General features: G+C 38.2%; 1 protein-coding gene and 1 long non-coding RNA gene across 2 annotated transcripts; both read left to right on the top strand.

The window, feature by feature from the left end:
- Window positions 1-774: 774 nt before the first annotated feature.
- LOC126814691 (chorion peroxidase) lies at window positions 775-8,212 on the top strand (the record flags this gene model as incomplete). Its single annotated transcript, XM_050540006.2, has 8 exons — window positions 775-920; window positions 1,607-1,804; window positions 3,267-3,342; window positions 3,949-4,055; window positions 5,350-5,457; window positions 6,170-6,259; window positions 7,127-7,287; window positions 7,946-8,212. Coding segments are annotated over exons 1-8 (1,137 nt in total), but the record flags the coding sequence as incomplete, so codon positions are not given.
- Window positions 8,213-8,229: 17 nt separating this feature from the next.
- On the top strand, window positions 8,230-12,719 carry LOC130012213 (uncharacterized). The gene is made up of 4 exons (XR_008787593.1): window positions 8,230-8,444; window positions 9,418-9,587; window positions 11,952-12,045; window positions 12,516-12,719. It is a non-coding gene; the product is annotated as an uncharacterized LOC130012213 (long non-coding RNA).
- Window positions 12,720-14,418: the final 1,699 nt, after the last annotated feature.

Genomic DNA, 14,418 nt, shown 5'->3' with positions numbered 1-14,418 from the left:
TTATTTACACTTAAGCATTTAAAAGTTAAAGTTAAAGGCATGTCATTAGTGTTTTCTTGCTAATGCCTCTCTCCAGATAAATGTTACCTGAAAAGTAAAGAAAAGAAAAACAAGAGCCAGCAGCAGCACAGAACAAAGCAATTAAAACAAATTAAAACATTTATAGAAAAAATACATGGCATTAAATTTTTAGACATAAATTAAATTAAATTGATTGTTAAGGTTCCTTATTCAATGTTATATTTAAGGAAAATCAGATAATTGGTTAAAAGTAAATGTTGTAATTAAAACTGACGTGTCGATAGATGAACAATGCATAAAAGATTAAACAATATAATAAATCAACAAAAACAATAGATGGTATTAACGTCGTTACCCAACGACTTACTAGCCGGTTGATCTTAAAGTGGTTAATTTAAGAAACATTAATTATCTTAGCGATTGGCAGATAAGAACATCATTATACTTTCCTCTGTTTTAGAAAAGACGCATACGAAAGAAATGATATATATTATTATTTGTTGAATGATGAAATCAATAATAAAGAATATTAAATATTGTATTCCTAAAGTTATAAGTTCAAGCAAGGACTAAAATTAAACAATCGAGCAACAGAGAAACAATAGATGGCACTAAAGTGATGACAGGTTAACGACTTACTAGCGATTGGCAGATTATCACACCATTAGAGTATCACCGATGTAATGATCTCTCTCTCTCTCTCTCTCTCTCTCTCGCTGTTAGTAAATGTCATATGTTTATTTTTAGATTGATTCGACCAGCTGTACACATGTCGTCTTGTCCGAACTCTGGTCGTTTATTCCGTACAGCTGATGGCTCCTGTAACAACATCCAACGACCCTCATGGGGACAATCATTGGAGCGATTTAAACGTTATGTGGATGCAGAGTATGCTGATGGTAATACATGTAATGAAATGAAATGAAATAGGGTTTAACGGCCTACCGTTCTGCACCGACTGAATATACTTCATACAATATAGTTTGGGGATTTTTCACGGCGGCGGCGCCATGGCCTACTCTTATATCGAATTTCAGCTGTCTAAGGGATCATTTACGTGGGCGCTAATAATGTCCTGGCAGTGGGGCAGAACAAGAAACCGAAGTCGGATGTACTCTTTGAGATACACGTAGCAGAAGCCTTGACAGTCGAAAACCGCTGTCTGGATAAAATTTCCATCATAGAACAACTGATTGGTGTATATACCTGTATTCATTATCTCAGTTGGAGCAGAACAGTAGGACGTTAAACCCCATTTAATTTCATTTTTAAACATATGTACATGTTGTACATATTTTTTTCTTAGTGTTTAACGTCCGCTTCCACCGAAATTGATATTGCAGACAAGTTGCCTTTATTTTCATTTTTATTATCTTAGCGCACGCGCAGGGGTCTTCCGTGTGGGAGGAAACGGGAGTACATATACGCTCACACCAGGAACCAAAACCACAATGACAAGCGCGACAACCTACACCACTAGCCCCCATTTCATTTTGTTTCTTCGTGTTGTAGAAATCGGGGATACTAGAAATTTTGTCAAAATCATATCCTTACTTATCATTTGTTCTTTTGGTTTCTTTTCCAGGAATTGGGGCCCCAAGAATTTATTCCAGTTCTGGACGTTGTAAATGGCCTAGGCGTCGAAGATGTCTATTACCTAGTGCTAGAACAGTCAGTATCAAAGTTCACACGCCAGTTACCCACATGTCACAACACTCGGTGATGCTCATGCAATGGGGACAATTTCTGGACCATGATTTAACTGCATCAGCCATTCAACAACGTAAGTAAAACAAACCACCAGTAGGCCTTTCATTAGGCCTTAAGTTATTAATTAGACATTTATTAACTTGCCGAGGTCATAATCAAGTCTTGGATGTTCTAGATTTCAACAGATTTAAACACGATGGACGGTTAGTGATTTAATTAAAAAATGGATAACCGAGACTTTGTTCACTGTCGTAACAACGGTAGCAATGACATGCGAGACTCCGCCATTCTCCAAACGATCCTAACGTCTCTCAGAATGAAGTAATTTTAAGTGGCTAAGTTTTTAACTCATTATCATCCACTGTCTTCGACATTTAAAACATATGTTTGTGATCTTACCGAGAAAAGATGTGATTCTGATATCCAATATTTTTAAGACAAAATAAATGTTTTACCATTGGTACACGAATCGTGTACCAGAATGCGTTCTGCGTCATTTGTAACAGGGGACTCGAAGAACGAGGTTAGATATATCACACAAGTCACGTCAATCGTTGACGTCATATTCTTATCTGGAGAGCATGCGCAATAAGTACTACCGATGTATACTGGAAACACCAGACGCTAGAGATTACCATTCGATTGACACTTCTGGCGTATTTCGCCGAACATAACTGATTTGAAATTAGAGTAAAAACAGAAACGATTGAATATAAATCAGTTTATATACATTCATACATTATTATATGCGTTGTGATCCATTTGTGTCAATTTCTAGGTCCCAAATATTAGCGATTCAGCTCCGTTAACTAAAACTTTAAAGATAATCCCTTTTTTGTTATGTAGCTTTTTTTAAATGGTAGAGCTCTTTAAGCATTTTAGTCTCTCTTATTCAAGCAAATGTTCTACGAATATTAGTCTAGATTGGTTGTCAATATCGGCTAGGTTGTCATAAACAAAGGGAGGTAACTAGCCCTAAAACAAGATGTCGACGCCTATGAAATTCATTTAAAAATTGACATTTCAGAAATGCCAATTGCATTGCCAGCTCATTATCCAATACATTATCCAGTGGGTTTGACGTCCACTCGACACATACTAGGTCATTTCGGGACTAACATATGGTTCAATTTAATTTCAATAACTCGCTTGCGCGTAGGGGGTCTATGTAGCTTGTCTCATCCCCGGTGGTTGACCCGTCCGCGTTGCATCATAAGGTATTGTTATTGGTGGGTTCAATGGCCGAATGGTTAGCATGTATCGTAAGGTATGTCATTCAGTCAACTGGCGTGGTTTCGATTCCCCGGTTGTAAGTGACAAGTAGTATGGTCGCTTATCCAACCTCGTGCTTTTTCTCCGCCCACTGCTAAAGACTCCTACGCACAAGCGAGTTATTGAAATAAAATTGAACCATATGTTAGTCCCGAAATGACCTAGTTTGTGTCGAGTGGATGTTAAACACACACTCTTGTTGTTTTTGTGTGTAGTGAAGTCATCCTAGAAACGGTTAAAATCTCTTTCTATTCTTCTTTCAGCCGAAGAAAATGCTTCACCGTGCTGTGATAATAGAAGGGCTAAAAAAGGAAAACTTCACCGACACTCCTTTAAAAAGTAAAACATTTATTGTTGTAATTTAAACTGGTTGGCTGGTAAACCAACTGGTGGCTCTTCCCACTGCCTGTTGAACCTCGTGGATTATCTCCGCCCGCTCCACAACTGCCAAAAGACGCCTACACACAAACGAATTACTGAAATAATATTGAACGAGATTTGTGTCGAGCACACGTTACACCACCGCCCTCCCCCTCTCTCTCTCTTTTTTCTCTCTCTCTCTTTCTCTCACCCTCTCTCACCCTCTCTCTCTCCCATCTCTTTCTCCCTCTGTCTCTCACTCTCTCGAGTGTCTGTCTGTCTGTTGTCTGTCTGTCTGTCTGTCTCTCTCTCTGTAGAACATTTACCATTAGAATATTTACCATCTACCCAAACGCTAGCGTATTTACCCTCTATCCCAAACTCTAGCGTATTTACCCTCTATCCCAAATCTAGCGTATTTACCCTCTATCCCAAATCTAGAATATTTACCCTCTACCCCAACTCTAGAGTATTTACCCTCTACCCCATCTCTAGAGTATTTACCCTTTATCCCAACTCTAGACTTTTGTTGGCCCCTACCCAAACTCTAGCTCTACCATAACTTATTATTATTATATTTTACAGAAATAAAAGATGCTTTCCAATACCTATCGTTCAAAAACCTGCTGATCGTTTTTTTAAGTCTAAATGTTTAGACTTTATCCGATCTCGCTCAATTAACCCCAGAATAAGTAAGTATGTATAACTAATTAGACTTTATTTGTTGTTTCTTTATAAGTTTACTGAAATACATTTATTTGTCTTTTATACGTTATGGTATCTTATAAGTTTACTAATATACCTTTACATGTCTATTAAATGTAATGGTTTCTTTGCTAGACCTTATTTTTTTTTATTTTCTAAAGAATCTATTCGCTTTTTCGAATTGTATCATTGTAAAAGCACCATAGAGCAGCTTTTTCCAGCTGGATTTTGGCGCTATATAAGTTTATTGAATTATTATTATTATTATAATCAGACTTTGTTGACCCTAGATTCAGTAGCCGCGGTGGCTCAGTGAGTACGACATTAGCTCGCTAACCAGGAGGGAGGTTCGGTGTTCGATCCCTGCGTTGGCCGAGAAAGTTCATTGGGATTGTAGGGTGTGGTTTCTACTTGTCAGTCATGTATGACAAGGGGCCTGACAAGGGACAACATGTAGTTGTTCGGATGGGACGAAACACCGAGGTCCCGTGTACACGTAAAAGATCCATTGACAGTTGGAATTCGATATAAGAGTAGGCATATAGGCCATCTTTATCAACCCAGTCGAGGCAGAACAGTAGGACTTTAATCCCTATTTCATTTCATTTCATTTCATTTTCCTAGATTCAGGAATTAAATAGGGTGGCCGAATGGCTTCACGCATGCGTGTTGAATCATAAGGTATGTCAGCTTGTACTTACCAATGAGTAGTGTCGTCTGCCCAGCCTCTGGTTTCCTACCACAGCTAAAGACTTCTAATCGCAATTGAATTATTGAAATAAAATTGAAACATATGTTAGTTCCGAACAATAATCAAACTTTAATTATTTGGTATTTATAAACGTTCGTCCCAGTATGGGAATATCTCTGATTTACATTCAATCGTTTCAGTTTTTACTCTATTTTCAAATCAGTTATGTTTGGCGAAATACTCCAGAAGTCTAAATCGAATAGCAGTCTCTAGTGTCTGGTTATTCCAGTCTACACCGATAGTATTTATTTCGCATGCGCTCCAGATAAGAATATGACGTCACCGAGTGACATAACTTGGGGAATATGTCTAGCCTCGTTCTTCGAATCCCTTGTTGCAAATGGTGCTGAAACGCATTATGGGACACGATTCATGTACCAATGGTAAAATTTGTATTTTGTCTTAAATATTGGATATCAGAAGCCCATCTTTTCCCGGTAAGATCACAACATCTTGATTTAAATTAACAAATAATCGTGTTTTCAATGTCGAAGACTTTGGATAATATTGAGCTTTATTTCTTATTTCAGACCGTAGGAATCCACGAGAACAACAGAATCTATTGACACCTTTTGTGGATGGTTCCAATGTTTATGGCAGTGACCAGGAAACACAAGATCGTCTACGATTACCTAACGGTAAGAAATGGACTGAACTAGGGTTAAACATCCAACGTTTGTAATCTCCACTGTTTTAGAATTCCAGATTACATGTTAAATGTACCCGTCAGTGAATAGACGGGTTTTGTTTGAACGGCAAGACCTTCATTGCTTGCCAGTACCTGTCCTCCCCCCCCCCCCACACGTCTGGGTTTGTCTTGTCCCATCCGTCTGTAAAAGCGTAAGAATCAAAACCGGGATCTGGTCCATTCGACCACAATAACCCCACGAATTAAAAGATAAATAACTGTCTATTTATTATGGTTTTTATTTCCCAGGTCGTATGAAGACACCGACAGGTGATTTATTACCAAAAGGTAGAGATGACGTGTTAGGTTTTAGACGGTAGACTACTTGACAAAAATAACCCCACGAATTAAAAGATAAATAACTCTATATTTATTACGTTTTGTTTTTCCAGGTCGTATGAAGACATCCACTAATGATTTATTACCAACAGGTAGAGATGACATGTTAGGTGTTAGACGGTCGACCACTTGACAACAATAACCCCACGAATTAAAAGATAAATAACTCTATTTATTATGGTTTTTATTTCCCAGGTCGTATGAAGACATCGAAAGGTGATTTATTACCAACAGGTAGAGATGACATGTTAGGTGTTAGACGGTCGACCACTTGACAACAATAACCCCACGAATTAAAAGATATTATGGTTTTTATTTCCCAGGTCGTATGAAGACATCGAAAGGTGATTTATTACCAAAAGGTAGAAATGGAGACTGTATCAGAAAGAATGCACCATTCTGTTTCGATGCTGGTAAGTCACCTTTCCAACATCATTCCCAGATCCATTCATTGTGTTATTATTGCTGTCTGTGTCTTGTGTATTTTATTGTGTGTGGTGCGGTCTCCCTGCACGTACGGCACGTACAGGGCTGGTTAATTTGATACCACAAGCGCGATGAGCGAACATACATACACATATACATGCACAAAGACATTTATTCATATGACAAGCTTTTAAGCAACTCTCTACAGCATCGGGTGGCCGATATTTAAATGGATTAAAAGATTTAAAGATAAGTAGATAATCTAAACTTAGTCTCGTTTGTCAATTGTCATTGCTACGTTAATAAACAATCTGTCCTACATCTTCAAACTTCGCAAACAATAAACATACATTATGCAAGAGCTAAATCTTTAGGCCTGAAATATTATCTTAATTATTAATTAGACATTAATTAACTTATCCAGACCATAATCAACTCTCGATGTCATCGCTAGCCTGTGATATTTAGCGGATTAGGTTCCGATTTGCTGTTCGACTTCCATTCATGATTTAATCATGAAATGGATAATCGAGACTATGTTTTTATCGTAACGACTTTAGTAATGATGATCGAGGCTGAGCCTAAAAGTCAATCGCTACAATCTCGGTTCAGAGTGGATCAATTTGACTGAAATTTTACGCAAATTCCCTTTACCTTATCTAGTTTTTAACTATTATCATGAGAACTGCCAGCTCTTTTATTTAATCTCCCATAATTTATCTTTAATTATTTGGTATTTATAAACGTCCGCCCCAATGACGGGAATCATAAACAATCTCTCTCTATCCCTCTCTCTTTCTCTCTCTCCCTCTCTCTCTCTCTCTCTCTTAACAGACGGGTTTTCTATTTTCTAGGTGACGAAAGGGTACATGTGTATCCCGGATTAACAGTTTTACACACAGCTTTCGTCCGATACCATAATTATATTGTTGATGATTTAAAACAACACAATACAGGGTGGGATGGGGACAGATTGTTCCAGGAAACCAGAAAAATCATCAGTGCCCTTCTACAGGTGAGGGGAGTTATTTTATTATTTTAGAATATTGAAAGGTTTAATAAGAAATTTCATCGAGATATTCCGGTGTGGTTCATCTTTGTCTGTGATGCAGGACCGAGGGCCTGGCAAGCGATAGCTTATAGTCGTTCGAATGGGACGAAACCCCGCGGTCCCGTTGGAATTTGATATAAGAGTAGGACACAAGAGGTTCGCAAGTCCGTTCGTTTGACACTTTACCTCAACGATCAGTGCCTGAAATACTGTCAGGCTGCATTTCCGGCAACTTGTTTTTCAAAATGTTCTGGGGGAGCCCCCTACACCTAGTTGAAGCTCGTCCCTTTGCCCCCTTAAACTTGGACTTTGCCCCAGCTTTGCCCCTCCAACCACCGACGACTGGCGCCGCCACTGGAGGTGGAGTGCATGGTTTAACGCATGTGCGTTACATCGTAAGGTATGGCATTGAGTGAAGTGGTATGCTTTTTGTTCTATGTCTGTACGAGGTAAGGAGTAGGTTCGCATGTCAAACCTCGTATGTTACCTCTGGGTCCTCCGATTTCCTTCCACAGCTTAAGCGCGTTATTGTACAGTGTAAAGAATCTCTCTCTCTCTCTCTTCCTCTCTCTCTCTCTCTCTCTCTCTCTTATATTCATTCATCATATATTGTTTTAAACAGAGAATCACCTACACGGAATTTTTACCTGAAGTTTTATCCGATGCCACCATGAATCACTACAATCTAAAGGAGGGAAACGACAACTACCAGTACAACATCAACGTTAATCCAAGTATCGCAAACGTTTTTGCCGCGGCAGCGTTTAGATATGGACACTCTAAAATTCCCGATGCTCTAGTTATAGACGATAAGGTAGTTCCAACTCGAAAACTCTTCAATGATCCACAGTTTATTTTCACCAGTTTGAAGTCAGTTGTTGAAAATATTCTATCCCAGCTCAGCTCAGAGATCGTTTCCTGTCCGAACAAATCACAGATCACCTGTTTGAATCTGCCATGGGATCGTTTGATTTGGGTGCCTTTAATATCCAACGAGGTCGAGATCACGGTCTACCACCTTACAACACCTTTAGAAAATTCTGCAATTTACCTGAAGCCAACAACTTCAACAGTGAACAATTCGAGAAAACGGCTCGAAAACCTCTTAAAAAGACATACAAGTAAGTTGGACAACTTCTTCTTCGTCTTCTTCCCCTTCTTCTCCCCTGGGGCTTAACGCCCACGTCCACCTGAAGTGGTATGCAGACAACTGTTTCCAAATAAGATTGTTGTCTCGTGTAGGTTGGAGACGGGTGATTGATTAAGAGACATATCGATTCCATTTCCTTAAACCCCATTTCATTTCATAATGCATGTTTAAAGGAACCTATTGTCAAAGAGAGAGGGAGAGAGAGAGAGAGAGAGAGAGAGAGAGAGAGAGAGAGAGAGGGGGGGATCGTCCACTCGACACAAATTTCTATAAATTGCTTGCGAGTAGGGGTCTTTAGCAGTGGGAGGAAAACGGAGGACTCGGAGAAAACCCACGAGGTTGGACAACTCCCTGTCACGTACAACCGGGGAATCGAAACCACACCCACCGGTTGACTCAATGACATACCTTATGATACAGCACGCACGTGCTAACCATTTGGCCATCCCACCCCTCCTATTGTCAAAGAACATTACCTGTATTCAATAGGTACCGTCATCGATGCAAGTGTCATGTGTTCAATACCACATGTTAGACCTAAATGACATAGTTTGTGCTGAGTGGACGTTAAACACCGTTATTTTTCTAGCTCACTGATTCTTTCTAATATATGAAATGAAATGGGATTTGCGTCCAACTTTTCTGCGCCGACTGGGCTAATGAAGACGAGATACGCTATACAGTGTGCTCTGGGAGGGGGGGGGTGCCCGGACAGCGGGGTTACATCCAACTTTTAATTCGAATTGCATGCCAATGTTTACACAGTGCCTCGGTTTTTCGTCCGATCCGAACCACTAGACACTGCCCTAGCCAGGCCCTCCTTCATGGACCACGTCGGACAATGGGATGAACTCCCCGCGACTCCCTTGTTTCTTACAGTCCACTAGCTTGTACTATGGAGTATCCACCAACAGCCTTTAATGAAAAGCACATTTATTTTGTAGAAGTGTTGATGATATTGATGTATTCGTCGGTGGTATGGCAGAACAAAATGAAAATGGGTCGGTTCTTGGCCCGCTCTTCAATTGTATCTTGGGCAGACAATTCAGCGATTTGAAATATGGAGACAGTTTCTGGTATGAAACAACAGACCAGAAACGAGGATTCTCGAAAAGTGAGTAATTTTTCTCCCCTCTATGCCACCTGCCTCTGGAGCCGCGGTGGCTCAGTGAGTCAACTCTGCCTCGCTTATCTGGAGGTTCCGTTTTCGATCCTGGTGTTGGCCGAGAAAGTTCATCGAAATTTTCCGGGAAAGGTTTCCCCCTTGTTGGTGTAGATGGATGGCGGGTCTGGGAAGGGACAGCGTAGAGTCCTTCGGATGGGAAGAAAAACGTGTGCACGCAACAGAATTCGATAGAACGGTGGACCGTAGCGCCGCTGTCCGGTCAAAGTTTCCCTCATAGCACACTGTATGGCGTATGCCCGTCTTCATTTGTCAAGACGGTGCAGCGATATCGGACGTTAACCCCATTTCATTTACAAATGGTATCTCGATTCTTAGAAAGATCGAAATAGTATTAGACATATCCTGGATTCATAGAGAGCTCAAAATATTATTAGACGTGACATCCTCGATGTTGATACCACAAATATATTATTATTCAGTCTTTATATGGAGCTCTAGTTTGATCGTATTCGAATAAAATTATGCATAGAAAAACCTATGAATGTCGGGGATCTAAGATTAGACCTTGTTCCCGACAACAAAAGTTTTATAAAGGACTATATTTTAGTCAAAATAGGGCTAACAATTTTGAGTAAATTCTTAAATTAACCCTCAAATGCTTTGTGAACTCGTGGCCGGGTGGTTTCTGCTATATAAGTTCAAAATGGATATTGAAAAATGAATATATTGAAAATTTCATTGAAATAATTTATTCTGATCGTAGATAGAGGACTGTTTGAAAATATAGCGTAGATCGTTCATTATCGTTCCAACACTTCGATTGTTCATTTTATCGTCAGTTAGTTTTTTAAATCTCGCGGATGTTTAAATCCATATAAATCTTGGCATTCCGATGTTCTAGAGAATGGATTTATTTTTTAAAACTATATTTTATTCAATAAGAATGGGATTGGGGAACAGGCTAGGCCTATATCATCCCTCTCCTTTCAACAACACAACATAATTACAATTAGTTTACTTATAAACATGTATATAGTCCAAACTATTCATATTGTGTTATTAATTAATACAATTGTGCAAGTATACAATAATATTTTACAAATAAAAGGTTAATTGATATACATAATGACTATTTTGGTTTAAGGCCTGAAAGTGTACAAATATGTCAATATGTAAACAGAATCTAGAGATGGTAATGATAAATGACGATTACAGAATTTAAAATCTATTACTTAATTCTAAAAAGTTTTGCACCTCAGAAAATATTAATTTATTTTGCTCAAGTGAAATATCTGTAGAGCCGTACAATATGAAACTTTGTGTTAATGTATTCTGTTGGTAATGTTTTTATGGTTTTATTTCGTGCATCTGAATATAAGGGACATATCAGCAAAAAGTGATAAGAATCTTCAAAATTTTGTCCACATCGGCAGGTTGGAGAGTCGGTTATATGTCTCAAAAATGTATGTCCATTTAGATCGCTGTTAGATAAACGAATTCTTGAATGGATGATTTGAACTTTTAACTATATTGTAATAAGAAGGTACCAAGTGATCATGTTTTGAGAGATTTTGTTTAAAAATGAATAACGTATCTGAATTACGTATAGAAGGATCTAGATTGTTCCAAAGTCGTGTAGTTGAAGGAAAGAAAGAATTATAAAATAGATTGGTTTTACAAAAACAGTATGGAAGGTTTTTGTCATTTCTTAATAAGTATTTACTTTGTTTTTTGTTTAAATTATCATAAAGGTAATCGGGGGTTAAGTGGTTTATTATTTTATATAAAAATATCAACTTATGTCTTTCACGACGTTGTTTTAGAGGCAAAATACCGACTTCTTTATATAGTAGATCATGGCTAGTTCCCTTCACAGCGCCACATATTGTGCGTAAAGCATCTAATTGTAATTGTTCTAACTGGTTAGCTAAGTAATCCGTGCACCCATCCCAAATAATGTCAGCATAGTCAAAGTGTGGTAAAATATAGGAAGTATATATTGTTTTGAGTGATTTCCTTCCTAGTCGATACTTGAGTGATCTTAAGCAGTTGATAAATTTTGAAACTTTTCTATATGTATTTTCCATTTAAGATTGTTTTGAAAAATAAGCCCCAAATGTTTGTAATGAGATACTTCATTTATTTTAACCGTGTTCATGCAAAGTGGACTCGAATCGTGCTTAGATGTGGTTGAGAGTGGATTATAGCCTAGTCATGTAAATAAATGCCTAAATAATAATTAAAGGAAAAATAATTACCTACAATATAAAGATTTAACTCTTGCATAATTCTTCTTTAATTGGTGAAAAGAAACGTTAAAGAGAAATATGGTTTCTTCATTTTAATTTCCAGATCAACTTAAGGCCATTAAGAAAGTTTCTTTGTCTAAGATCCTGTGTCAAGTTTTTAACTTGGCTAAAATCCAAAAAAATCCTTTCCTGCACAAGTAAGTTTTTAAAGTTATACCGAGATAGTTAGTTGGTGGTGGAGTGTGCAATCTATTCAATAGTGGTAAATTCCTTCTTTTAAATCTACACATGATGCCTGATCTTTAACTTCACGTGCAGCATCGGTCAACGTGTGATGTTACATCCTACCTCCATAGAAGGGTTGAGATGGCCTAGTGTAATCTGTTTCACAGCTGCAAATGCAAACGCCAACTTTTAAATCTATACAAGTTTTAAGTTCACGTGCAGTATAGGGTCACATCATCTCGGTTACTTTCGATATTGATTGCATGTCGGACCGTAACATCCTGGATTACGTCCCCTTATTTGAGGCCTACGAAAAATTGCTTTCTTCGCGTGTCCTCATGCATCTGTTGCAAATTTCTGGCGTATCTTGCGTGTTTTATAAAAAAAAAACATGGATATAATTTAACAAGATTTAAATTTATTATATTTTTATGTTTTACAGGGGCAAGAAAGTCAGATGTAAGAAACTGACAGGGTTGGACCTTAGTCCCTGGTATGAACATTAAATGATTTAAAGCAACTTTGCTAACGACGTTGGATGGCTCTATAACAATAACGTTGCGAACGACGCTAACGTCTATAACAACACCACTGATGACGTCATATTCAGCATATCGTACTGGCTTCCATGTACATTTCTATAATGATCTTCTCATCCAATAAATTATTTTATTACAATTTCGATTCGTTTCGTTTGCTTTTCTCATCTTTAAAGGACAATATTGGTGTCAGTTATTATTACATATGTGACAGAACTAGTTAAACACATTTCAAATATAATTTTAACACAGAGATCAATGTTACAGTAGATGTGTAATGAAGGTTTCTACAAAAGGAAGTGACGAGCACAAAAGGAAAACACGAGTTATCCTTCTATATAACTGACTGAAGTTTAACTGACTGGGGTTTAACGTTCTACTTATCTACACCGACTGCGATAATTTGGACGGGAGCCATGTCTTGTTTTGAATTTCAACTGTCAAGGGATCTTTTACACGGGACCTCGGGTTTTCATCCCATCTGAACGACTGGACACTGTTCTTGCCAGGCCCTCGTTGGGTAAACCGCGCCTCCAAATTATAGGAAATCATAGTTTTTTTACGTTTCCACAATTGGGCACCGTCCAAATAACTACTTCAAATAGTCGCCATTATTCCCATGAAAGCTTATTGTCGTGTCACATTTTGTAAAAAAGAAAAAAAAATACGTTTTTGAATTTCTTTCTTTTTGATGGATTTATTTGTGATTTGTTTCCATAATTTCTGAAATCGATAAAAATATATTTTTGACTAAAATTGTATTCAGCAAGGTGTCAGACCATTATAATTAATATTTATAATCTAAAACATGATTGTGTTTCATCCTAGACTGAAAGTATTATCAACCGCCTGAAACACGGCCTTGGTTCACCTGCAGTATATAAAGTCCTGATCCTGATCAACACAGGACAGGATCAAAAATGGAAGCATAACGACAATAAGCGGAGAGTATTAAGTACCATTATATTGTATTTCCTCCTTCTAGACGTTTAAAGCAGGCTTCGCCATGGACGGTGGATGGCGAGCGCTGCTAAGAACCCGCATGGTGTAATAATGTAATGATAACAAGTCGGGAGAATTAATTGAAGTGTTAACGAAGCTTCAGTGGATTTCTCTTTTAATAAGCATGACCTACAGCATGAGCTATATTGACTAAATAGCGGGAAAATTGAGTACAAACAGAATTTCCGCTAGATGGCGTTTATTTCCACTTGATGGAGTTTATTTCCGCTTGATGACGTTTTAATTAGACTTTCAGACATAATTTCGTCAGCTTTCTTGGCATCTCCGGTGTTAATGTTTTCTTTATGTGTTGCTTTGACAGAAATAGGTCCAATCCAATTTTTCAGAAAGGTTCCATCATCAGACGACTTTACGGCATATGGAGTTAAAACTGTTACGGAATTTTTACAACAGCGGACGACTTTACAGATATAGTGCAATCTGTAGCAGGATTTAAAAAAAATCACCTTTGGGTTCACATCTCCACGCAGGGTTCTGATATCACCGTCAACAACCACCCTTGTGTTCATAACTCCAAGAAGGGTTTTGGTATAACCATCACCAATCACCCTTGGGTTCACATCTCCATGAAGGGTTTTCGTATCACCATCACCAGTCACCCTTGTGTTCACATCTCCATGAATGGTTTTGATATAACCATCACCAATCATTCTTGTGTTCACATCGCCATGAAGGGGTTTCATATCACCATCACCAATCATCCTTGGGTTCACATCTCCACGCAGGGTTTTGATATCACCGTCAACAACCACGCTTGGGTTCATATCTCCAAGAAGGTTTTTG

Source organism: Patella vulgata, chromosome 3, assembly GCF_932274485.2.
Source record: "Patella vulgata chromosome 3, xgPatVulg1.2, whole genome shotgun sequence".
In the NCBI taxonomy this organism is placed as follows: Eukaryota; Metazoa; Mollusca; class Gastropoda; family Patellidae; genus Patella; species Patella vulgata.
Note: the sequence above shows the minus strand (reverse complement) of the source record. Positions and strands in the feature narration are given on the sequence as shown.